At 47.9% G+C, this 25,495-nt stretch overlaps 1 protein-coding gene across 2 annotated transcripts in view; it reads right to left on the bottom strand.

Annotated features, from left to right (window-relative positions):
* SPTBN1 (spectrin beta, non-erythrocytic 1) overlaps positions 1 to 25,495 on the bottom strand; it is a 200,731-nt gene that overhangs the window by 15,213 nt on the left and 160,023 nt on the right. For both annotated transcript variants that reach the window (XM_020915122.2, XM_020915124.2), the window contains 15 exons: positions 24,324 to 24,477; positions 22,829 to 23,699; positions 22,592 to 22,729; positions 21,065 to 21,821; positions 20,059 to 20,261; positions 15,234 to 15,324; positions 9,617 to 9,763; positions 8,514 to 8,777; positions 7,059 to 7,283; positions 6,349 to 6,438; positions 5,856 to 6,134; positions 5,079 to 5,209; positions 3,482 to 3,686; positions 2,725 to 3,099; positions 546 to 790 (listed from right to left, as the gene is read on the bottom strand). In XM_020915122.2, the coding sequence (XP_020770781.1) occupies positions 546 to 790; positions 2,725 to 3,099; positions 3,482 to 3,686; positions 5,079 to 5,209; positions 5,856 to 6,134; positions 6,349 to 6,438; positions 7,059 to 7,283; positions 8,514 to 8,777; positions 9,617 to 9,763; positions 15,234 to 15,324; positions 20,059 to 20,261; positions 21,065 to 21,821; positions 22,592 to 22,729; positions 22,829 to 23,699; positions 24,324 to 24,477 (4,175 nt within the window). The remainder of the gene's footprint in view (positions 1 to 545; positions 791 to 2,724; positions 3,100 to 3,481; positions 3,687 to 5,078; positions 5,210 to 5,855; positions 6,135 to 6,348; positions 6,439 to 7,058; positions 7,284 to 8,513; positions 8,778 to 9,616; positions 9,764 to 15,233; positions 15,325 to 20,058; positions 20,262 to 21,064; positions 21,822 to 22,591; positions 22,730 to 22,828; positions 23,700 to 24,323; positions 24,478 to 25,495) is intronic.

Raw genomic sequence — 25,495 nt, 5'->3', positions numbered from 1 at the left:
TTCTCAATTATGGTGGGGGCTGGAGCCGGCAGGGGCGAACAGGAGGTTGTGGATGTGCCTGCCTGTTCACCTATGAGCTTCTTTTCACTGCTCTGCATGAAACACGGCCAAAAAGAAGATAAAGGACAAACACTAAATACAAATGCCAGGACCCCATTAAAGCAGATGTGGAGGGTTGGAGGCACCTTTAGTAATGTGCATAAGAAGGGACAGAGTATTCTTTTAACCTAACAGACACAGAAAACCCATCTTGTTCCAGGGGTAACATTCACTAATCAGCTCCAAGATCCATGGCTGCTGTGAAGCATGAGGCCCACAGACGAGGGTGGGAGGGCCTGGGTGAGCGTGGACCCTGGGGACAGGGTGGGGGAGAACCAGGGAGGGCTCCACAGGGCTCCTGATGACACTGGACTCCTTCCTCCCTGACAACTGTGTCAACTGGGTGAAACAATGGCGCCCCACTCGCCCCCCAGACCATTTCCCGCCCCTCCTCTGGCCAGGAAGCTCTGGGGCAAGGCCCTGGTCAGGGAGGCAGGCAGCGTTACCGGGGCTTCTCCTGGGCTTCGATCTGCCGGATGACGTCCTCCATCCATAGCATGAGGTCGCGCACCATGCTGAAGAAGCGGAACTTGTCTCCCGTGTCCACCAACCGCACCCTGCGGCCCTCGCAGGCGTCCAGCAGGGCCTTCCAGGCTTCCAGCACCTCATTCTCCCGTTTCTGGATGTCGTCGGCCTTGTCGCCTGCGTAGGCTGCCTGGAGGCGGGCCGCGTCTTCCTGAAGCTGCCGCACCTGCGGAACCACCGGGAGATGAGCCAGGTCAGAGTTGGGCTTCTGGACTACCAGCACCACCACCCATTCTCTCTGTATACTGTCCCCCCTTCACAGTGACAGGAGCCCTGGTCAGGAAAAGTCCTTGCAGGTGGCCCGGCAGGTGAAGTTGGTACAGAAACACATGGTACGCTTTCACATACCACCAAAAATAAATACCTAATTTGCTCCTGCATGGTATAGAAGGTGTTCTTGATCACAAATGAGACACTGCTAAGAACAACTCATTTTGAAAACACCTTTTCCATTGCTATGTGATGTTGCTGCTGGAAACAGTACACACATATCACCTGTAAGAGCTCCCACAACAGAATATTCCAACTATAGTAACAAAAATGCCACATTCAACGTAGTTGGAAAAAAAAAAACTGATGCCAAAGAAGAAAAAGTCTTAACAGTCAAATTTCAACATGAAGCTTTGGGGAACAAGAATGAAAATGAGTCTTATGAGAAGATGCTACACGGAGATACTGTAATTTGTCATCTCTCATTTGGCAAAAATGGAAGCTTCAGGATGTCTATGCCAGTGAGCTGACTCACTGCTGGCGGGAAGAACGGCTTACAGCTCCTACACAAGGCACAGGCAGGACCCACCAGAACCACAAACGTGTGTGCCTTTTGATTTTATGATTCCACTTGGCAGAATTTATCCTACATATACTTTTACACTTTGAGGAAATGATATACATGTAAGGTTATTTATCGTCCTCTGCTCCCCTGCAGAATGGAGGATGGTGGCGGGTCAGAGGGCCCCAAACTCTGCTGGCTTCTGGAGTCCACCCACAAGCCCTCCCTTCACAGGTTCTGCTGTTAGTGTACAAGGGGTGGGGCACACACACTTCTGTGGCTGAAATGGCCTGGCCCACTGGGTATGGAGAGGTGTACACTATCAGGCTTGACAGGGTAGATTCCTGCCCTGGGTGTTCCTGGACTCGCAGTGGGCTCCCTCATCTCTCTGAGCCCCATATGGTGAAGGAATTTAATGAAACAATGAGAGAGCAACTCCCCATTTCTGGAGTCTCTTGAAGTTCTAAAAGCAAATGATTTTATAGGTGCAGAGGAAAGACCTGCTGCTAGTATTTTTCATCTAACAGATATAAGACTGAGCAGGAAACTGTAGAAATGAGTGTATGAACTAGAAAGTGATTACACTACAGACCCTTGCTGTTATATTGTTATCACTTTATCAGAAATCTTTTAAACAAAACCTGAGTGTTAACTACTCTATGAGAGGTGAAAGGACCAGGCACACTAAAATGTTAGAATCTTCTCTATTCTCTGATACATAACTCAGACTCTGGTTGATGCAAAGTAATAAGGTATCATTTTGGAAATTATTATAGATGGATATGATCAGTCGTGTCCGACTCTTTGTGACCCTATGGACTGTAGCCTGCCAGGCTCCTTGGTTCGTGGAATTTTCCAGGCAAGAACACTGGAGGGGGTTGCCATGCCCTTCTCCAGGGAATCTTCCGACCCAGGGATTGAACCCATGTCTCCTATGTCTCCTGCATTGGCAGGTGGGTTCTTTACCACTAATTTCACCTAGGAAGCTGACTCTGGATGGACATGCCAACAGAATTCAAATTTTTGTTGAGAAGGTCCGTAACCTGTAAATGTGTGTGTGCAGCTGCTTTACTATCTTAATCATGGAGGATAGATATCTGACAGTGTCTGCAAATGGGACAGAGAGCACTACGGACTGGTAAGTTTTCCTAAATGGAGTGCTACAACAATGTCTAATGTGTGTGCATGCACACGCATATGCATTTAATTTGGGCCACTCTCTGAGGCATGCTTGAGGAGCCAAGGAGTGGAGAGAGATGCTGAGAGGGGCACAAAGATGCTATATGGAAAGAGAACCTCCCACCAGCCAGGGGTGGCGCCCTGCCTACCTGAGTGCCCAGGGCCTGGATGTCATGCTCAAAGGTGGTGTGCATTCTCTGTAAGGTCTCCACTGTGTTCTGATCTCTCCCGAGCTCCTCGGGGAGTTTCTTGTGTTTGTCCTGGATGCGCCCAAAGATCTCCTTGGCGTCGTGGTAAAACTTGTGCAGTTCATAGGAGGCAGCGAGGATCTGTGTTCGAGTGTCGATGAGCTCCAGGAGGTCAGCCCAGGCCTCGTTGAGCCCATCCTTCCACTCGGCGATAGTAGCGGCATCTGAATGTCCGGAGTTGATGAGCTCGTCTGCCATGTGGTTGACTGTGTCCACGCGTTCCTGCCCAATGTTTCCCGTGTCCCGGGCGAACTCTCGGAATCGCTCTTGGAGCATCTGAAACAGGGGTGAGCATAAAGAAACCAGTGAGATCACCATGAACACTTCATTTACTGATCACTTGAACACCCTTTGGGGAAAAAACACCTGATTTAACAGATGTCAGATCCAAAGCCTCATGTCAATCAGACTTCCTTCTCACTCATGGCAGCAGAGACAAGCACAGCTCCACCGCCTCTGACCAGAGGAATGGGCACAGAGATTCAAACATGACAACTTCCAAGTTGCTCGATGACAAAAGCGACCAGTTGAAATGAAACTCCATGACCTCTGACTCGAGTCTGGGGTGTTTCCTCTGCTCACAGACAGGGAATGAGAAGGGCTTCCCACAGTTTGCCACGTGCCACAGGCCCACCCGAGCTCTGCTTGTGTTACTTGCCGTGACGTGCTCGTAGTCCTGGCCCAGCTCATGCGACCCCGCGACCACCTCCCTCTCGGCAATCCACTGCTCCAGGTCATCCACCTCGCGGTTGAGCTGGAACAGCCGGTGTCTCTCGTCCAGCTTGCCCCGCCTCTCCTCAGCCAGGTCCTTGAGGCCGGCGTACAGCTTGTCTACCTTGGACTGCCGCATGCTTATACGTTCACTGAGAGGAGTGAGACAGGGTTAGGTGTGGGTGAGCCTTAAATGCCCCATTATCTTCAGGGAGACAGCAAATGAGGGCAAATGCCAGGAGGTCACATTATACAAAATTTCTCAAAGGAATCTGAAGGTTAACTGAGTTAGCCCCCAAAATAAAAGTCAACTTTGACCTCAACTTCAGGTAATGGAACGCCAACATGTAACAAAACACAGTCATTAAGGACAAAGGCCACCCTGATTGTGATGAGAGGGAGGGGACAGAAATCGAAATGCTCTGCACTGATGGCTCTGACCGTCAGGATTTCCTTTGATGTTAAAAAATTATTAGCCTCGGAAGAGGGAGCCATCCTCTGTTCTCAGGGGCCACATTGCCAAAGGGACAGAAGACATCCCCGTCTGCAAGCATTTGACCATCTCTGGGCTGTATGCTCTTTCCTTCCAGGAAGGCGGGCCCTGTTGCTCCCATTTCCTGGGTCCTGGGGGAGCAGCATCCACCCCGCCACCCTGCTTCTAACTTTTCTCAGATGGACAGCCTTCCAGCAGGTAAGCAGTCAGACAAGGACTCGATGCCCAGCCTTGCAGATGAGGACGGCCAACTTCCTGAAAGGGCCCCATCCCAATACAGCCAAGGACTGTCCTCCAACTTGCCTTGGTTAATGCCCAAAGCTGATCCTTGTCTGTCTGAGACACAAAAGGCAGTTACAGAGAAAGCCTAAAATGACGACCACTGCAGTGAGTGTGTCAGTTTGGTATGAAACAGGGCAGGGTGCCACACACTCTTTTTTCTTATTTCTGAGGCATTATCAAGACTCAAAGTATAAGAATTAAGAGTGGCATCATTTTGTTCTCTTGGAAGCTCTCATTATTTCACAGGTCCACATGTCCTTATCCATCGCTCCACAATGGGATTCCCTAGTGGCTTACACAGTAAAGACTCTGCCTGCCATGCAGGAGACCTGGGTTCAATCCCTGGGTCGGGAAGATCTCCTGGAGAAGGGAATGTCAACCCACTCCAGTATTCTTGCCTGAAGAATCCCATGGAGCCTGGCTGGCTACAGTCCATGAGGTTGCAAAGAGTTAGACACGACTGAGTGACTAAGCACACAGACACTGCTCTACTACAACACTTCTAAACCCAAGCGCAGGTGCTCTGATCACCCTGTACCCATGCATCTGCACCCCTGACTCACGACACCAATAATCTCTCAATAGGGCTTAGCCAGCAGGAGATAGTTATCCCATGAGAGCAAGCGCCTGTAATATTAACAGGTTCACCCTTCCTGTTCAGCACAGGCCTATTGGGTCTGTTTTAAAAATGCTTCTCAAAGACTCATGCAGGAGGCCCTGACCAGGAGGAACTGCCAGGCCAGTCTCATGCTGATGCAGCGGCACGCACCTTTCAGGATGGCTGTCGGCCACCAGAGCCCGGCTGGTCTTGGAGAGCTGGTGCACCGTCTCCGCGTAGTCCTCCACAGCTTGTTCCAGAATCTGGTGCTTCTTCAACATGGAGACGGCGCTCTGCTCATCCTGTACAGACAGGGGACTGTCACACCCACAGCTGCCCCCCACCCCCAAATCCAAACTACCTGAAAGCGGGACTGGCTGACTGCACAGCACAGGGGGGCGGGAGGAAGACAGTAGAAAGAAAAAGCGCCACAAGTGCAACATGGGCAGTGCAGTATGAAGCGTTTCAAGAGTGGCAAGGTGGACTGGGCCGTGGGAGCCTCTGAAAGATGGCCATAAGAGTGACGCACAGTGACGAGGACCCTCCAACATATGAGGCAAAGCCCAGGCAAACCAAGTGTGTCCTGGCTGGAAAAACTCTCCATGTCTAACAGATGTAGATGATAGCATTCTGGTCAGAGTACTTTCAAGTACTTTTAAACTGTCTCAAAAACATCTAGTATATTGTAAAAGAAAGACTTTGGCAAATTTCTATTTAAAAAAGGGGAGAGCAGACAGATATCATGATTCAGAGAAGAAAATTCTGTACCAAGGGGCAAATAGCCAGGTTCCAGTCACCTATATGCACCGCGCTGCCCCCGTAAACAAGGCAACAGTCAGATGTTGCACAAGGAAGCCACCCCCAGCAGCACAAGCTTCTGGTCTGAGCCAGAGGCTCCCCGGGCGCAGGAACGGGGTTGGGGGGGGTGGGCTCAGCCTCTGTCCTCACCTTGGCCTTCTCCTCGGACATCATGTATAGCTCCTGCTCGCTCATCCAGGCCTCGGCCTCAGCCGCGTCAAAGTAGTACTGCTGGGCCCTGTGCGCCTCCTCCAGCCGCCGGTGCCGCTTCTCAGTCTCCTCGATGAGGAGGCCCCACAGCTGCTTCAGGTCAGCCAGTCTTTGCCGGATGGCCTCGGCGTTGAGGCTGCTGTCGGTGATGATGTTCTGGCTCCTCTCAAAGATGTCGTCGATGCGAGGCTGGTGCCCCTGGATCTCCTTCTGGAGGGTCTATGTGATTGGGAAACACACACCCAAGGCTCACTGAGCCACAGCAGCACACTGCTTGTGCCAGGCCCTGGGGCCAAGGAGAACCCGCCCGTCTTCTGAGCTCCCCCTTCAGGCTGCTTGCGCCAGGCCCTGGGGCCAAGGAGAACCTGCCCGTCCTCTGAACTCCTCCTTCTCTGCCTCCTAACATGGAGCTGGCCCCAGCAGACATGCTTACCTGATTTTTCTTTATCAACAGCTGCACAGTCTGGAGGTTGTGGCCATGATCCGTGGAGGTCGCCAAAGGCATCCTCTCACCAACCCACAACTGGAAGGAATTGTAAACAGGTGGTCAGGGCCACTCAAAAAGAACAAATATCTGATGCAGACAAGGGCAGGAGGGGAGAGCAAGGAGGCCAGTATGGGAGGGAAGCATGTTCAACCCTAGTGGGGGATGAACAACAAGATACTATAGTGCAGCCCAGGGAACTACATTCGATATCCTGTGACAAACCATAAAGGAAAAGAACACATACATCTGTAAGTCAGTCACTTTGCTGCACAGCAGAAACATAGCATTGTAAATCCATTATACTTTAATAAAAGTTTTTTAAAAAAGGAGAAAGAAACAATTGCCCCACTGAGAGGGGTGGCCCAGGGAGCCTGCCCTTCTTCTCCAATGAAGGGTACAGGCTAGTCTTCCAGACCTTACTTTTATCCACAATGCCAGACTCTCCAGGAGTCCCTACTCTTTGTTGTTAAAATGATTGTTTTGGGGCATTAAAGCCCTCAATTTATCTTTAGAAAACTAGACAGAAACCCAGAGGTGTATTCTGTGTGGACACATGGTGCAGGACTGTGACAACTCAGCACCCCCAGGGACTGAGGTGGGTCAGGTACAGCAGTGGGAACCCGGTCTGCAGGTTGGCCACGTGAGGAGGCACTCACGATCTCGTCCTCCACGTCCCGGTTGAACTGATGGATCTCCTTGGAGGCCAGCAGGTTCTGCTTCCTCTCGTTGAGGGGCTCCAGCAGCTCCATGAACTTGGTCTGCACGGTGAGGCGCTTGCTGTCCACCTCGTCCGTGCTCTTCCCCTCTTGGCTCAGGGCCTGCGCCTGGCTCTGGAGCTCTTCTATCTCCTTCTTCCGCACCTCCATCTGATTCTCCAGCATCTGAGGGCGGAAGACACACCCACCTTCACACCCGAGACAAGGGAAACACAGACAGTGATTTTACATGCTCCCCTTTGGCACTGTCCAAAACAGAAGATTTGGGAATATTAACTGATACAGTGGAGAGCCCAAGAAATGGTTCTGCATGGCTAGTAGCCAGCAACTAGTGCTCCACTTTCTCAGCTGATTTTTCCAAAACAAAACAAAACAAAACAAAACAAAACAAAACAAAACCTCCCTTTCTAAGGATTTTTAACCTTGGGAGCAACAGTCAAGTTTATCTAGGAACTTCAGAGGCAAATGACAGGGGAAATAAGAATTAATTATGGGGAAAGGATGGTCTCCATCTGCCTGTTCAGAAGTCACAACGACACTGAAAACCAGCTTAATCACCAGGAAGGAGTCAGGTCTTCAGTTTCCAGTTCTTTTAGGCCAGAAGGATAGCTAACATTAACCATCTCCTCTCAATTGCTTTAATCAGAAAGCTGATTCTTCTTTTTAAAAATACTTGATAATCAGCTGAAGACAGCCTAACTGTATATTTACATGAGGGAAAAGGGCAAAAGCACAGCAGAGGTGTCTTGCTCAGGAATCACAACCCGAGGAAGACCACACGCTGCTGTCCCCAGAGACAAGGGGCTGGCGAATATACTGACTGCTCTCTTAGCTAGGGAAGCACTTGGCCACACACTGCAAACTCGGTCCGGGAGCTCCTGCAAGCTACTGCCACGAACCTGCTTGGCTCAACCTCATCACAGCTATTTTCTCTCATCAATGTAAATTAATTTGCCCTTAGAAGGACACTACTGTTTTGCAAAAACCCCAAATTTCTCTTATTATCTAAAAGTGCCCTGAACCACTCAAATAACTATCACATATTTAGACATTTTACAGTGAGGTATGCAAACATGGTAACTTTTCTTCAAGTAAACTGTGGAATTAGATGGAATGAACATTTATTAAACTGTTAAGTGGTGTTATCTGTCAACTACGATGATAATGAAAATATACTGCCATGCATGGACCCCAGTACTCCTACGATGTCTTTCCAAATTGATTCTGGAAATGTCCCCTGATGCCACCAGAGCCCACTGTGCTGGGTGTGTTAAAATCCCTTCACGCTCCAAGCAAATGTCTGAGGACACGGTGGGCGAGTTAAGACCACCAGGACCACAGCAGGGAAACAGCTTGTGGTGCGCTGGCCTAGGGTGTGCTAGCCCTGGCACTTGCCTGCTGCTTTTTCAAAAGGATGTTGACACTGGTGAGGTCTTTGCCATAGTCGTCAGACTGAATCTGACTTTCCAGGCCATGCAGCCATTTGTCCAGATCTGCACAGCTCTGGGTGAAGAGTTCGGCTTTGTTCGCATCGAAGAGCCGCTGGGCCTTGGTCTGTGTGGTAGATTCAAGGACTTCCCACATTTTATGTAAACCTGTGAGTTTCTCCTTCACCACGGCTTCTGTCTCTGGCTTTTCTGAAATGAGCTGCATTCCCTCCTGGAAAACACACATAAATACAGTTTGCAGAACAGGTGTCACTGTGAAAAACAAGCCTGACATATTTGAATTATGAGTCACCTATTCACTGAACAACCACATGTGCACACACAGATACAAACATGCACGCACGCAGTCTTTCTACATGGAATTAGTGCTCGACAAAACCACCAATGGCCTGACTGGTTTTCAAAGGCATGGAGCACCAAGTGATGGTTGGGGCTCTGGGATACTTACTGCCAGTAACCTAAAACTTCATCCCTTCCACATCACCCCCAAGAGACCTTAACACTTAAACTGTTTAGATTTTGAAACAACATAGTGTATGAAGGAAGAGAAGGGAGGGTGGAGAATGTCACATTCATGTTTGGTTACGCTGCAGAGAATTCTGCTGTGCCAAAACAATACAGTTTAAATTATTAAAATGAGAAATTTAAAATACATAGTATTTCTAAGTTCTGTGGATCCGCTCAATGTCTGTCACAGTCCAGCACACATGATAGATCAACAGAGTGAGGACGCTGCCCCGGGGGCTGGCAGTCTATCAAGTGCAGCAGAGGAGACACACACAGAAACTCAACTCCTAGGATTCTTTACAAGACAAGGCAGGCATTTTGTGCCACCTGGTTGGGTTTCTGCTTGTCTCCTTTCTTGCTGGTTTGAAGGTAGGAGTTGGGAGGTGAAAAGTGGGACTGCTCCTGGCTGTGTAACTCCCGTATGTGGTCATATAGGACTCAAATACGCTGGAAAACATGCTAAGTACAAAGGAGCTCATTTCCACTCAGTTAGTTTTCTCACCACAGCCACACTGATGGAGCACCATCAACCCCTTGACTCACCTTCTCAATTTTGTCAAGCCATTCTTTGTTGGAAGCGAGTTCTGCCATAAAGGCTTGATGCTTCAACCATTTACTGTGCAGATTTCTGGCTTCATCATAAGACATGTCCTGGGCTGTAAGCATCTTTTCATTGATCCAGAGAGACAGCTAGGAAAGAAAAAAATCAGGTTCAGAGATTGTGATCACAGACATCAGCCTTTTTTCTGCCTGGAAACAGCTGTTATGTTGTTACGCGCACACCATGTTTCCACGTCAACAGACAACCAAACGTTTACTTTACAACTCTGACCCATCACAACAGGTATCCCCATTGTATGGATGCTATACTTGAGACTTGCTCCAAACTATGAATCTAACACTAAATCCAGAAGTATAAAAAGCACTTCGAGTCAGCTTTCAAACTGTTTGGCACTCTTAACCGGCTTTCCCTCCAGACACTTGTGTTTAAAATTCTGTCCTAAGCAAGCTAAGTCACAACCTTTCTTCTTCAAATACCCATGGCTAGCTAAACAAGATTAACTGTCTTTACTACATTTGGTAATCTTTAGTTTTAGTTCTACCATAAAAGAAACCAAAGCGCCTATTCTTTCATCCTTCCCTCTTCTTCATGGACATTATCTATGCGGATAACAAACAGCATGAGGAACTTGCTTGCTATAGGGGTGAGGCAACCATGATGCCCTCAGCTCCCTTCATTTCTCAGTCACCTTCATCTTTTCTTCTACAGCCTCTGTCTGTAGAAGACCAAGAACACTTCACAGGGCTAACTAAGATCAATAACACTTCACAGGACTGGATTCTGAGACTCAGCATGTCTGCTTGGATCTGAACTCTGGGAAGCCTCTTCACAGACCCTGCTGGCCAGTGACAGATCTGAGCCTAGCCCAGGCCCTGGACACGTTCCCCTTGCTGGCTCTCGTCCCAACTCGCCTGGCTCCCCACTGCCTGCCGGCAGTTGGCCACACCAGGGTCCTAATTCCTACCAGGAAGAGAGCGCTTCCGTTTGCCCAGTCGGAAGATACGCAAACAAATGCAGGGTCAGCCTGGAACCAGAAGCCAGTAAGTCTTCAGGGGCAGTGCCCTTATTCCACATGACCCTAAGACGTCACTCTTACACCAGCTGCTGCCGTAACAAATCTGCACCCAAACTGTGTCATGGTCCCACCACCAAGGGTTTAGAAATGGTGTATAACCATGGAATATTACTCAGCCATCAAAAAGAATTCATTTGAATCAGTTCTAATGAGATGGGTGAAACTGGAACCCATTATACAGAGCGAAGTAAGCCAGAAAGATAAAGACCATTACAGTATACTAACACATATATATGGAATTTAGAAAGATGGTAACGATAACCTTATATGCAAAAAAAGAAAAAAGAGACTCAGATGTATAGAACAGACTTGTGGACTCTGTGGGAGAAGGCGAGGGCGGGATGTTTCAAGAGAACAGCATCGAAACATGTATATCTAGGGTGAAACAGATCACCAGCCCAGGTTGGATGCATGAGACGAGTGCTCAGGCCTGGTGCACTGGGAAGACCCAGAGGGATGGGGTGGAGAGGGAGGTGGGAGGGGGGACCGGGATGGGGAATACATGTAAATCCATGGCTAATTCATTTCAATGTATGACAAAAACCACTGCAATGTTGTAAAGTAATTAGCCTCCAACAAATAAAAATAAATGGAAGAAAAAAAAAAAAGAAATGGTGTATAAACCCCTACAGAACCAACTATTCTGAGGCCGTTCCCTTGCACTTTGGGCAGCTGCTGGGAGAGGCTTCCCCATAAGAGGGCTCCCACAATACAAAGTCTGTTCTCTGGGAACCATGTCAAGGAGGGGGATGCAGGTCCCGGGAGGACCCCAGCTCTGCCTGTGGGTGAACCCCCAGGCACCCTCCCTACCCTTCTCAGGATACCAACCACCAAGTATGGGAGGGAGGGGGATCAAAAGCAAAAGTAGTGAGATTTTTGATGTCATGCTTTACTAAGGAAAAAACACCAAATCCCATAAAGCCCTTGGTAAGCAAGGACCATAGATCCATTACACAACAACCAAGGCACTGAATTTCCTACTTTCCTTCCAGTTATCTGAGTAGCTAAGGCCTTAAAGGCTAAGGCTATTCAATCTAAGGAGAAAAGATGTAAAGAAGAAAGCAAATTGAAAAACTACCCTGTATTCCACACGTGCACACTAAACATAATAAAAGGCAATGATCCAAAGTGCAAAGGACATCCACATATTTGCTCTATTCATAACCACCTACCCAAGAGAGATTAAAAAAAAAAGGAGCCACATAAAAATCAGAGGCTTATAAACAAATCTGCTCTTTGCTGAACACATCATCCTACAGATAAAGCAGCATGTGACACAGCACAATGAAATGGAGCTGTGGAACGTGCTAGTTCATCAGACCTCCACCAGCATTCTGGAATCAGACTCATAGTTATTATCAGTGGGCATTTACAAAGGTCATTTAAGAATATGCTCATTCTCTGCAGAACAGAACACTGTGCAGATTGGAAAAGGATAGGAACAATGCTTTGATCACTGGATTAAGCTCAAAGCAAAGTGCTGAACCCACTATGCCGGTGCCACCACGTTTAGTTATACTGCCCTCCAGGGGAGGAAAAAATCAGTTTCAGAAAACAGGAGGTATGGAGACAGGGAACAGAATAGAAAAGTAGGGCTTTAAAAATCACTAATTTTTCAGGGTATCATATTAAAATAACAACACAAAAAACATGATGCTCTTTGCATCACCATCTATAACTGGGATTAGCTAGGCCCTGCTCATCCTTCCTGCACTGGGGCAACGAATTTCCCCCTCCAGGAAGTATTCATGGTGGGTGGCAACAGTGGCAGAGCTTACAACCCAGCCTCCTCTAGCCTCCAACCAACCAGGAAGGGGGTGTGGCAAGGAGACCATCTGGATCTCCTAGACCTTGAACAATACTAACAGCAAGCAGCAGCATTAAATCTGACTTCTGGGTGCTCTGTAAATATCCACCAACACAATAAGAAGTAGGTTTTCATATGTAGGGCTAGTCCACCCACAAACTCCATTTTCAGAGATTCTGGTTTAAAACGGGCGTGTTTTAATGAGGCTAAATAATGGAATATTAACAAAGAAGAATATTCCTCAATAATAACAGCACCCTTGGCTGGTACTTCTACACCAAGGGTTTTGAAGCCCTCAAGCCTGACCCAAGCCCCGTCCCTCTGTGGAAACCTCTGGGGTTCCCAGGTGGCTCCAACAGTGAAGAATCTGCATGCAATGCAGAGACTCAGGTTTGCTCCCTGGATCGGGAAGACCCCTGGAGAAGGGAGTGGCTACCCACTCCAGTATTCCTGCTTGAAGAATTAAACGGACAGAGGAGCTGGGCAGGCTCCAGTCCATAGCATCACAGAGTCGGACACCACTGAATGACTAACACTTTGATACATTTTTACAAACCTGACCTAAATTTAGGCTTTATTTGTAAACTATATATGCTGATGTGGTACCCCCAGCAGATCCTATGGTTGTACTAACTTTTAGCAAGGTTTAAGGAAAGAAAAAATAGATAAGCCAGGGAGACCTGGCACAGCAGTTTGAAGGAGACCTGCAAATCATCTCCAGGACAAAGAAGACTGGCCAAAACCTCTGGGCATTCTTGGAGGGGAAATCACACAGCGCTGAGCCCTCTGGGTGTGCCTACCAGTCACTGGTGTGTGTTAGGGAGTAAATTCCTTGTAACCAAGGACGCTCATCTGGAACAAGAATTAACAAAGATCTAAAGATCTACTGAAACTATTTCCTGTGATTCTACTTGGAAGGACTATGTCTTATCTATTTACTTTTCCCACATGTTTCTATTTATGAATCCACATGGATGCGAATGGAAAATCAGGAGCTGGAAATTTCAACTGAGCCTCTCTCAAAGGTTCCTCTGTTCCCTCACTTCCTGCTTATTTCCTGGCATTCTTTTCCCTAAATTCAGTCCAGATTTCACCATGCTTAGGTCAATGGATTTCATCTCAGTAATCTGTTCTTTAAGCAAAGGGATGGGGTCCCACTGGTTTCCCCAGCACACCCCCTTCCCATCTGATCTGAGGTTAAAACATGCTGGTGGGGTCTCAAGGGCAACGTTAAGGTACTTCAGGGACCTCCAATCTGGGGAGGGCACAGCCCAGGCTGCAAATGTCTCTTGACAACTTTTCACTCCCTCCAGGGCTGAAGGGCCACTTGGTATTCACTGCAGCACATCATGCAACTCTACATAGCTAACCCTGAATCCATTACTCTTCCCTGGGTCTTGTCTGGGGACATGAATGCCTCTTTAAATGAGCATCCTATTCAAATGGGTTATTCATGCTCAGGAGTGACTTGAAGAGGCACTCCTGGCCTCGCCTGTCTGGTTCTAGGCAAACCCCTCCAGGGACCCAGATTCATCGGCGTGGCCCTGAATGTCAAGAGACCCTAAGCACACAGTCGAGGGGCTTTTCTTCCTTCATAAAGTTTAGCTGCTGGAGCACATTTTAAGATTCACAGTAAGACAGCAGTTTAATGGACATGAAGGATTGCTTCTGTCACCAACTCTGATTCAACTGTTATGAGAGCCATATTTAACACACAGCTACAAATTTGCAAGCAAAGGATTTGTGAAGAGTCTGGTCGTATTCTTAGCATATGACCTTGATCCTCCCCTCTCCATCTCCAGTTCCCCTTCCCCAAGATCCCTACAGCTTCTCTTGGATATTTTTCATCCCACTTCTGCCTCTGTTGAGATTTAGTCTAATAAACCAGAGAGGACCGAGTCTCACCATGGTTCTCTGGTGGATAGTGAAATACAATGTGCTTGTGATCTCACGCATGTGAAGTCAGCTAGATGCTTTCTTCCAACCAGCTTGCAGAGAGATTGCGTTTTACTGGCTAACTTTAGTTTTCCCAGTTTGTTTATGCACATATCAGGGGAGTATGAAGTAGTTTGAGAATCATCAGATGAATACCACATGTTAAAACTCAAGAGTTTGAGATCAGGATTACTGCTCTTGGCATTTCAGACACATACCTGAGGAGCCTGAAGGATGGATATTTCAAGGTCTTCAAAGAGTAAGAAAACTGTGTATATTTCTTGAAATCTTTCTTCTTACCTGGGTAGCCAACTGCAGTTTCTTTTATTTCTTTCCTTCCCTACTAGTAACTCTGCCTTATTTTAAATAGTAGATGCTTTTAGGCTATAGAATATTTGAGAATATCACTGTCTGTGACCATGGCAATGTTCTACATCTGCACTGTCCATACAATATGGCAGCCATGAATCACAGTCGGCTACTGAGCACTTAAAGTACGGCCAGCGTGACAGAACAACTACAGTCTTAATTCCATTTAAAATGAGGCAGCCACATGTGGTTAGTATCTGCTGTGTTGAATAGCACAGTTCTAGACTGTAATAATCTGGTTCCTCTAAGTGGTACCTTGTAGGCTGAAGAACTGACGCTGCCCCACCTGCAATTTGTATGAGTGATGTGAATTTCTGGCCTCAGTTCATTTTACAATCCCAAGGGCTCTTCTGCCAAATGCTTGGTGGTTCTTGTTAGAAAAGAGGAAAGGAGGCATTAAAGGGAGATGTACCTCCTGACAGTCTTGCAGGAATTTCTGAAGATCCCTGTTGTCCTTCAGTCTCATCAGAAGCTCACTGGCTGCCTCTCGATTCTTCCTGTGTCTGTTATAACGATAATAAAAACGATTTTAAAAAAAGGAATTCTTGAAATACAGAATTTACAATTCAGTTTCTTTTCTGGGTTTCTCTACATGCTGAAAACAATCTGCTGACAGTTCTTGATTATGTCAAGGAGACAAAATAAACAAGGGAGTCGAGCATTCAAATGAGTAAGTCATGGTACAAGAAGCCAGAACACCTGTCCCAGCCACACAGCGAGCCAGGATGCAGGCAACAGAGCTTCATAAGTCTGGTGCTAGGAAAAAACACCATGAACAGGCACTCAGCACAACTCTCCATTTTAGGAACTGGGAAAACATAAAATTGATCTTTAGGAAACTCATACCTGGGTGACAGACCATGTATATACCTAAGAAAATACAGAAAACCATGTAACTGGCTTCAAAGAACATTTCCTGATAACAAGATTCTCATCATGAGAAAAACTTGTCCCAAACAACAATAAACCAAGAATGAAAATTTTTAGACCTGTGAGATCATCTACCTACCCAATCCCCATCTTTATCAATACATAAGGGTAACCAAGGCTTATAAAAGTTAAAGCACAAAACCTTAACCAAGAAACTTAGAAGAATTAGAAAGCTGCTGAACTTGGTAAAATGACAAGCAACATCGGGCGCTCACTCCACAGCTCGGATGCAGCCACAGGGCTTCTTGGCACACAGCGTGGAGGTACAGGAAGCCCCCTGCAAGACTTCTTTCCACTCCCAGGGGCTTTTCCACTGGGCTGTGAGGAAGAGCCACATGAATGCTGTGAGTGCCTTGGACACAGCTGCCTTCATGTGGTTCTATTGCCTCGAGGAGAGCCATACTACACTGAGAATGGAGAAGCATCACCATGACACAGCTCCTTATACTCCCAAGGAACCCAGGCACCAGCTGGCCTAAACACAGGGTATGAAGAATGGCGAAAAGTGAAAGTGAAAATCACTCAGTCGTGTCTCTCTTTGCAACCCCATGGACTATAGAGTTCATGGAATTTTCCAGGCCAGAATATTGGAGTGGGTAGCCTTTCCCTTCTCCAGGGGATCTTCCCAACCCAGGGATGAATCCAGGTCTCCCAAATGGAGAGTGCATATGGGAAGGTTTGGGTTTTCCTGCCAAGTCCCAAGGCAAGTTCTTGCTGCAGTGTCTGGGCAAGATCTCTTGACCAACCCCACCAACCCCCACGGCCAGGAGGAGGAAGAACACAACCTCTGATTCTCCACGAAGCCAAGAAAGGGCAGCTCAGGGAGCACCTGCTACAGGCTGGCTTTTAAAATACCTTCTTCAAGTGCAGGAAGACTGTAATGACCTGTGCGTCACACAGGTTTGCAGTGAGTACTGGCAAGTGACACTGGGAGCACTGCTGCCGCCACCTGCCTGAGGACCAAAGGGAATCACTCACTGCTCCTTCAGGTCCCAGATCACAGGGACAATGTGAATGGAAATAACACTGTCAGGGAATTGCTCAACACATAAGATAATATTTTACTTTTTTGTTTTAAGTTGAAAGGGATTCTGTAGCTTCAGGCAAAGGGGTCTTAATATGTTTATACCACTTAAGCAAAATGCAACAATAGAAAAGTACTTCTTGCATAATGCTAAATAAAAAAAAGTTCATGCATAATCAATGATTAAAAAAAAATTCCAAGGCACAGATTGGAAAGCAAAGACCAAAGTGGCATGAGCTAAGGGTGAGATTAAAAAGTAGTAGTTTCCACCCTCTACCCCCACATTTTTAACAATGTGACTTTTATAATAGTAAATTAAAAGGCCTAAGTCCCTTTACTTCAGTGCGATCCTTTCTCAAAGATGAAAACTTAAAAAAAATTTTTTTTAAAGATTCGGATTAAAGGAATTAGTCATCTAAAAAATGTGGGTGGAGAAGGAATGTCAAGCAAAGTCCTTCAAGTTCCCAACCGTCAAGTTCCAGTCACTGTTTGTACGGGGGTTTAAGAAAAATAAAGCAAATCTTCCAGAGGAAGGTAATCTGAGTTGGAGTTAAGTCACAAAATGCAAGAGTCCTGCTTTGAGTCAAAGGCCTTGAAGAAAAGATCTCATTTCCTTCCCGAGTATCACACGAAAATGCTGTCATGGCAAGGAGTAATCAGAGACACAGGCAGTTAAAACAGGTCGTGCAACCTTGAAACTCACTGAAGTAACAGCTAAAAATAACCTCAGACACTAAGAAAATTCAATATAGAGAGAAATACCACCAGAAGGAATCTTGAATGTATCTCTTATAAGATAAAGATTCACATGCCCAATAGATTTCTGCCTGGACAATTTTTCTCCACCCTGGTGTTCATGGGACGTGAAACTCAGGGAGGTCTTTCAAGGTTGGATCACGGATTTAATTAAAGGGAAGGGCCTTCCAGAACTTGGCCATAGTTTCTCTTACCCTTTCGAGTGCTGTTTGGGATGAGGTGAAATTTCTTGCTTTCTTTCCCTCACCTCCTACCCCTATAATGAGACTCAAAAGCTCCTCACCACAAGAGGCAGATACTAGGTTCAACTCTGGTTCTTATGAAAAGTGAAGAACCACAGGTAAATGAGTAAAGCATGCTGGTAATTTTTAAGTTTTGTTCCCATGTGAGATAGGGTCTGGCTTTATGAAACTGGACAGATTTCCTTTTCTCCCAGGACTGCACTGTGGCTGGAATTTTCCTCTGAGCCAGGAAGCTCACCCGTTCATACTCCCCTTGAGCAGGCGTGGACTGTAGGCTCCATCCCACCATGTCAAAGGCACTATAAAGGCCACTCAAACCCTACCCACATCTGTTAAGTCAGTGTCTTTGTTCTAGCACTTTTTCATTTCAACGAACTCAGCGGTAATCGACAAGATTTCCGGAATGTAAGCACATTATAATGATTTTGCATTCTACAAAAATAGCTTCATGGGAGCGTCAGAATATTTCTGGATGGGGATCAGATCCTGAAGGTTTAGATATTTACTTAGCTTGTGCTCCGACACCACCTGGAACTGAGATTTGTATATTTTTATAACAGACCAGTATCCTCTGGGAACAGGTTTCAGATTTTTAGGTCTCTGAGGATATTAAAGTGAAAGCAGAATTCGGGGAACATATGCTGAGGAAAGGTAGAAAATGCAATCCTTCTGAGGGTAGATCACCAGAAAGCCCCGCTCCCCTCTCTCTCTGTTATGCTTAAGGACAGTAGAGGATCATCTCCCCACTGCTTTTAACAACAGAAATCCCCAGGAGGCCTGGGAACCCCAGGTGCCCAGGCTCTGAGTCAAGGACAAAGGGAAGCTTAAGCTGCAACAAAGAGCTGCTAAAACATTCTCTCTTATCCAGGAGTCTCCAGTCTAGACAGCATCACCTGCTTCCAACAAGCCCTTGCAGCTGTGGCATGGGGGTGGGGTGGGGGGGAGATCAACACACTGAGCAAGCAGCCAGGCAGCTGCACGCCCGCCTAAACACAAGTGTCCCCAATGGCCCAGCCCATCTTCAGGAAACCAGCTGTGTGCACCTAACGTGGAGGAACGTGGGATATCATGTTTACAATATAGTGAGATTTAACACCCAGAGAAAAGGAAATTCTTTTTCTCCTTGTTAAAACTGTCTTGCCCAATCCTTGTTTCTCATACTAATTTGAAGGTGGGGAGACTTTTTTTTGGTAGCTGTTTTAAAAGCAACAGATACAAAATTATAATCTACCTTATACCCTATTCCCACAGTACCATCCCTACAGCATATGGTTTAGGATCTGAATCAGTGTACAGGACAGACTGGCTAAAGCCAGGAGCCCGATCTTTACAGGCAACGAGTCGTTCCCCTCTCCACTCGTGACAAGTTTACGTGGCCCAGGGTCCCAGGACACCCTCTCAGACACGGTAAGTAAGGAACTGCTCCCCACTGGCAGTTCTTCCTTCTCACTGTACTGGAAGGTCAGAGGAGCCTTGAGGAAGAGCTTGTTTCTTAATGACATCATCTCACAATGAGCCTGTAAATCTGGCCCAAACTGGGACCAGAGGAGATCAGCTGTAACAGACACTGGTGACTGACTCAGATAGTCCATCCCTGGAGAGAAGTGGCCAGCTCAGAACAGGCCAGAACCAGGCCAGGCTGTGTGTCCAAACCAGATCCACTAGACCTCCCACTTCAGCAATAACCAAGGCAGAGTGAGTGTTAGGAGAGAGGGTTTGACACAGAATGTGGCCAGGGAGAAAAATCTCTTGGAACTGAAAATAAAAACAAAACAACAGCATCTAATGGTGGAGAGAGCTTGGCTGAAGAGGAAAAGGTCTTTTCTCATAAACAAGATGCCAATACAGTGTTATCCATTAGGCCTTCTAGTAAAGGTCTAAAGATGCTCCCTTTTTGGCTCTGCCAGGTACTCAGGACAAACAACCTTGTCCTTCTTCCTTATCCCTCCTAAGACCTCGGAGTCTTGCTTGGATGAAGGTGAACGTGGGTTTGGCTGGATGGGGAAGCGTCTGGTTCTCAGGGTCCCATTGGGTGATGTGCTGGGTATCACCTCTTACAGGGCAGGCTTATACCCCACTGCTACTCAGCATTCCAGCTTTGTAAGTCTTTGATTAGGGATTAGCTTGGCCTTTTAGGCTTTCTTTTGTAGATTAAATTTTACTAGAAGCCCGTATCCTGCCCACTTTGGAATTTAAACCCATAGCCCCAAAGATGTTGGCCAATGATACAGATGCTTGAGGGCCCCAGGGTGCAAGACTCCCTTAAGAGTGTCAGGACTCCGCACCTGTCGTCAATGGAGTCCACCTTCTCCTGGATGCGATCCGAGTTGATGTTCCCGTCGCTCACCAGCCTCCGGCCTGTTTCCACAACCGCGTTGATCTTCTCCTCATTGGCATCCATGGTGGTCATGAAATCCTCTTGTTTTTTAATAGCTGCTTCAGCTCCTTCCAAGGTGGTGGGCATTTCAGTATGGGCCAAAACATACTCCTTAATTAAAAAGGGAAAATCACAACAGGATGAAAAATCATGAGATACAACTTGCCTTCAGAATATAAAAAAAAAACAAGTTTTCCCCATTTCCGTGCAACACACTTTGCAACAACTGCTTTGTCACACTTAGATAAAATTATCTATGGAGTCAGATAACAGAAAAAGTTGGGAGGGGGAAAAAAATCCCAATGAGATGCCCAAAGTGACTAGATTCCCTTAAGTGATCAAATGGCTCTCATTTTTCCCCCAAAGCAAGTGAGAGAAGTAAATGAAGGTTTGTGCATCAGCCACAAGGATCTGCTCATGTGCCCATAAGGTGATAGCAACAGACCCTTCAAACTTAATCTTTCAAGAGACATTATCAACCCTGCTGTTGGTGACCATCCTTAGCTCTTTCTCTAATTTCTGCATTGTCACTTGATCAAATCCTTGACTTTTCTAAGAGCAAGGAAGACAAAACCTTTCAGAAAAAAAAAGTTCCCCCCAAATACTTTTCAATTGGATTAATACATCTCAGAACGTTGCCAATGTAATGAACTACTATGATGATATACTATGAGACATTAACAGGTCCTAGACCATTATTGTGCTGGAACTGTACTTCGCAAGGCAAGGCAGCCTCCATAGGAATCTTCAGTTCTATCCCCTTCATTGTGATGGGTTTCAGTGCCTTAAAATCAGGGAAAACAAATGTCTGTCCATTGTTCTTCTAACTTCACCCAAATAGGTGTAAACCAGCAGCCCACAGGCGGCCGAGGCCCAGCCCGATGGGGAGGAAGCCAAGCGGTGGGGGACGTTACCTGGTTGTTCAGGAAGGCTTCAGCCTGCTTGGTGTCCCGCAGGAACTGCTGGTGGGCGTGGGACTGGGAGAGGAGGCTCTGCCTGTTCTCCCACATCTTGTGGAGCTCGTTCCAGCCTGTGTCCAGGGCCTGCAGCCGCTGCCGCAGGAACATGTACTGAGCGTCTGTCTGGCCCTGGGTGACCATCTCGCCCATGTCCCTCATCTTCTGGTAGTCCTCCTCGTAGTTGTCGATCTCGTTTTTGATGTTCTCGTGCTGTGTGAGGAGCTTCTCGGCCTCGGTCAGGGTGTTAGGCATATCCTCCGAGGCAATGGCTGTCTGTGTCCTGGAGAGCCAGGACTGGAAGTCGTCCAGGTCCCGCAGGAACTGCTGCAGCTTGCTGGCCTCTCCCAGGGAGGCCTCACGGTTCTTCAGCGTGGTCTTCATCTCCTCCCACACGTCACTGATCTCGGCCAGCCGAGACAGGATAGCCTGGGCCTGGTCGGGGTGCTCGGACTCCAGCTTCTCGGCCTCCTTCTGCAGGTCACTCAGTTTCGCCTCGATGGCCACGAGGTCCCGCTCCATGCCGGTCAGCTTGCGCTGCAAGGCCATGACACCCGCCAGGTCATTGCCCAGGTCCTGGGTGGATTCGATGACTTTGGTCTTCTCCCGGATCCATGACTTGGTTTCGTTGCACTCGAGGTGGTAGTTCTGGATGCTCAGGGCGGAGAGGAGCGCATCCTTCTTCCGGTCCACCAGCTCCCTGAACTGACTCCACCTGTGGGTGCCAGGGTGGCAGAGAAAGCAGTGTGAGACACTGGACAAAGAAATTCATAGTGACGGTCGCAGCTGCCATTCTCCTGCCACTTCTGCTCTGACTCTGTGTTGTTTGGAAAAATCACCTCCCTCAGTATGTGGACACCAGGTATCACCATCGCAAAAGCTCAGGGACACACTCTAACCTGTAAGAAGTCTGACAAGGAGAGGGACTTAAAGAGTGGAAAGATGAGCAGTGACAAGACATCTGTCCCCCAGGGTCACTTAACTCCTGACTGCAATGCACCTCTTACTCACCTCCAAGCTGTACCTACTAAACATGTCCCATACCCCAAGGCTTTAGCTGCCACCACGACCCACTCAAATGTATATATTCAATAGAAAGATAACACCAGGACAAAAGTCTACCTTGATAATTAGGACTTTAGTCCACCAATTCATCTCAAACATATTAAAACCCTGTTTCAGAAATCACTTTAAAAGGGACAGCAGAAGTGCCACCTTGATATCACGACCCACTATGCTGGGCATGGGTCTCATGCAGGCTCTCGCTTCCCACATGTGGGAGGGGTGCCCTGAACCATGTTGCGCCCAGAGATACTTCTCAGAAAACCAGGGTATGTCGAAAGACAGATGCTGATGCCATGACAATGGCGCCACAGTGTCAGTCACCCCATGCAGGAAATTCCTGACCATGAGGCTCAGGGGGCAGTCCCAATCCTCCTGGCCGGGCACAGGGAGCCAGCCTGCTGCCACTGGCCTCATGCTCACCTCGTATTGAGCTTGTCCTGCTGGGCTTTGATCTCCTTCTCACTTGGGTGGCCGCTATGCATCAGCTGCCGAGCAATCTGGTTCACCACTGCCACCCGGGAAGCCTGGTTGTTCATCTCCGGTTCGAGACTCTCAAATCTGCAAAGGCAATTCGACAGAGCGGTCACCTGCTTGGTCACTGAAGCTGCGCAGGGTGGGAGGGTGGGTGGGCTGGGTGACCCCATGGCAGCTGCTCACCTGTGCTGGATGACCTCCAGGTCTTCCAGCTTCTCTGGGATCTGCATGTTGTTGAGCCACTGCTCCTTCTCATCAATCCAGAGCTCACAGGCGTCGGCCTCACTGAACATCTTGTACAGGGCCAGAGTGTCCTGCAGCGCCTGCTTCCGCAGCCGCGTCAGCTCGGCCACCTCCTTGTAGCGCTCCTCAATGCCCGCCAGCCGGCCCCGCACGTCGGGGGACTCAGCGTGCTCCTGGGGCAGGGCGCTGGCCTGCTCGTGCAGCGAGTCGATGGTGGGCCGGTAGTTGGTGATCTCCTCCGCCACGTCCTTGTGCTTCTTGACCAGGGACTGGGTGGAGTACTCATCGTGGCCCACGTCGTTGCTGGAAACGATCTTGAGGATGTCCAGCATCCAGGCGTCAATGTCGTCGGCATCCGCCTGGAACTGGTGCAGCAGTGAGGCCTCCTCTAGGCGCTTCTTGCGGATGGCTGAGAGCTGCTCCAGGTGGGCCCACTGCTCGCGGATGTAGGCAATCCGCTCCCGGATCTTCTCTGATCCGAAGTGCTCCTCGGCGATCATGTCTTCACCCTCCTTGATGGCCTGCTCGAAGTGGCTGCTGCGGCCGCTCATCTCATCCTCGAACGCCCGGTGCTTGCTGAGCAGGCGCATGACGCTTGTGAGGTCCTTGCCGTAGTCATCGGAGGACAGGATCTTCTCCTTCTCCCGGATCCAGCCCTCCTCCTCTGCCATCTCCCAGAAGAACTTCCAGAGGCGACGGGACTCTTCCAGGCGGGCCCGGCGCTCCGCCGCCAGCTGGCAAAGCTCTTGGTAACAGAACTCCATGTGGGCCACTCGGTCTCGGATCACCTGGGGGTCGCAGGGCTTGTAACCTGTGTAACATCAAGGCAGGCACATGGGTGTGACAGCGGTAGCATGGGCTCCCGTGCACAGACAGGCAGTCGGCCACACCCCTGTTCTCCTTCCTCGGTCCCCCACTCATGCAAAGTGCAGGGCCACCTTCTAGGATCTTGATTGGTAGAGGAGGGAGAAGCAATGTTATTTTTTTGGCCCCAAGTATTATTTTCTTTTGGGTCACTTAGGAACCAAAAAATGAGGTAAACTATAAGAAAGAAGGCAGCTGCATTTAAATGTTTCTGAACCTGCACAAAACCAAACCTTTCCAAACAAACTTAGGACAAACATCTGCACGACCAGGTGTGAAAGCCAAGAGAGCCATGCCAGGCAGTGGGTGTGCCAAATGTGGTCTGGCAAAGTTCAAGCCCAACATAAGCAAGTAGCGCTTGGGTACTGAAGGGAAAGATAGGTCCATTTCAGAAAAGTAAGACGGAGTTAAAACTGTTCAGGAGGCATCTTGTTATAGCCCCAACATGGCCCACTGGGAACCCACAAATGCCTGGTACCTTTCAAGGCTATACTACCATACACAGCTCATCCGTCTCTAGAGACGGGCCTCTGGTGCTAAGGAGGTACTGTTGGGGTCAGTCCATCCTTACCTTCCCCGTCAGTCGCGAACTTCTGGGCAGAAGCGTTGACACCTCTCACCCGCTCTGCCTGGATGCCAATATCTGCTTCAACCAGGGCGTGCTTCTGTAAGAGGTCTTCCACGCCGAGCAAGTGTTTGCCATAGTCTTGAGACAATAACAGCACCTGTCCACAAGAGGCACAGAGATGACAACCGTGAGTACAACCTGGACTTCAGCATCTCACAATCTGTGGACAGGATGCAAGCCAGCAGCCAAGCTGTACCATCCCTCCAGCCACCCTCCCCGTATCTTCAGAGGAAGATGATGGCAAGAAAATCAGAGCAGAACAAACCCAAGAGCAGCAGGAGAGATGTAATAAACTAATGATCATCTATGTTGAATAAGAAGTCAAACCTACACTAAAAAGTACAGAATAGGGAAAAAAAAAAAAAAAGGAAGGGAGGGCGCACCAGTATGAAATGAACTGGGCCTCCAAGAAGAAACTGGTGCAGTAACAACTATTCAAGAAAAGACAATAAAGATGACAGTTGCTTCATATCACAGTCTAAAGACATCTCCTCGAAGCTGCTGACCTCTTACCTGGATGCTCTCCTTGTCTGAGAGCTCACTGGTAGACCTCTGTACTTACACAGTCAATGGGAAAAGACATCAAGTGGAAAAGCTTACAGACCACATCTTTAATCAAATAAGGATAATACGGTCAGCTCAGGTGACTATCACCCTTAGAACAATGCCCCAAGCAACGTCTCTGGTTTAAGTTTGAACCTGCTAATATTTTCCTTCATTTCTTCCATCACCCCAATTTGGGGAGAAGGGTGGTCTCATCAGACATCCTCTTCAGATGGAATTTCTACTTCACTCTTACTTATGAGGAGGTCTCTGGTCCAATCTGAGTTACAAAATGGAGGATGAATTTTAAAGTGCAAAGCACCTCTCTGCTAGATTTTATGAACATTTCTATTTTAGGTGGTTAAGACTAATGAGAACATATATGAGAACATCACAAATCTGGGACCATAAAAGGGAAAAACAAATGGTATGAAGTGACCTTGCTCCCCCTGCCAGGAACAGTTCAAGAGGTAAGCACAAGACAAGGGCTTACATCCCAGGAAGGAAATCCTCACAGAAGGTCAAGCTTGGAAACGAACACAGTGTGTGAGATAAAGAAGGCTTCACGGTCC

This window comes from Odocoileus virginianus, chromosome 2 (assembly GCF_023699985.2).
Source record: "Odocoileus virginianus isolate 20LAN1187 ecotype Illinois chromosome 2, Ovbor_1.2, whole genome shotgun sequence".
Taxonomy (NCBI): Eukaryota; Metazoa; Chordata; class Mammalia; order Artiodactyla; family Cervidae; genus Odocoileus; species Odocoileus virginianus.
Note: the sequence above shows the minus strand (reverse complement) of the source record. Positions and strands in the feature narration are given on the sequence as shown.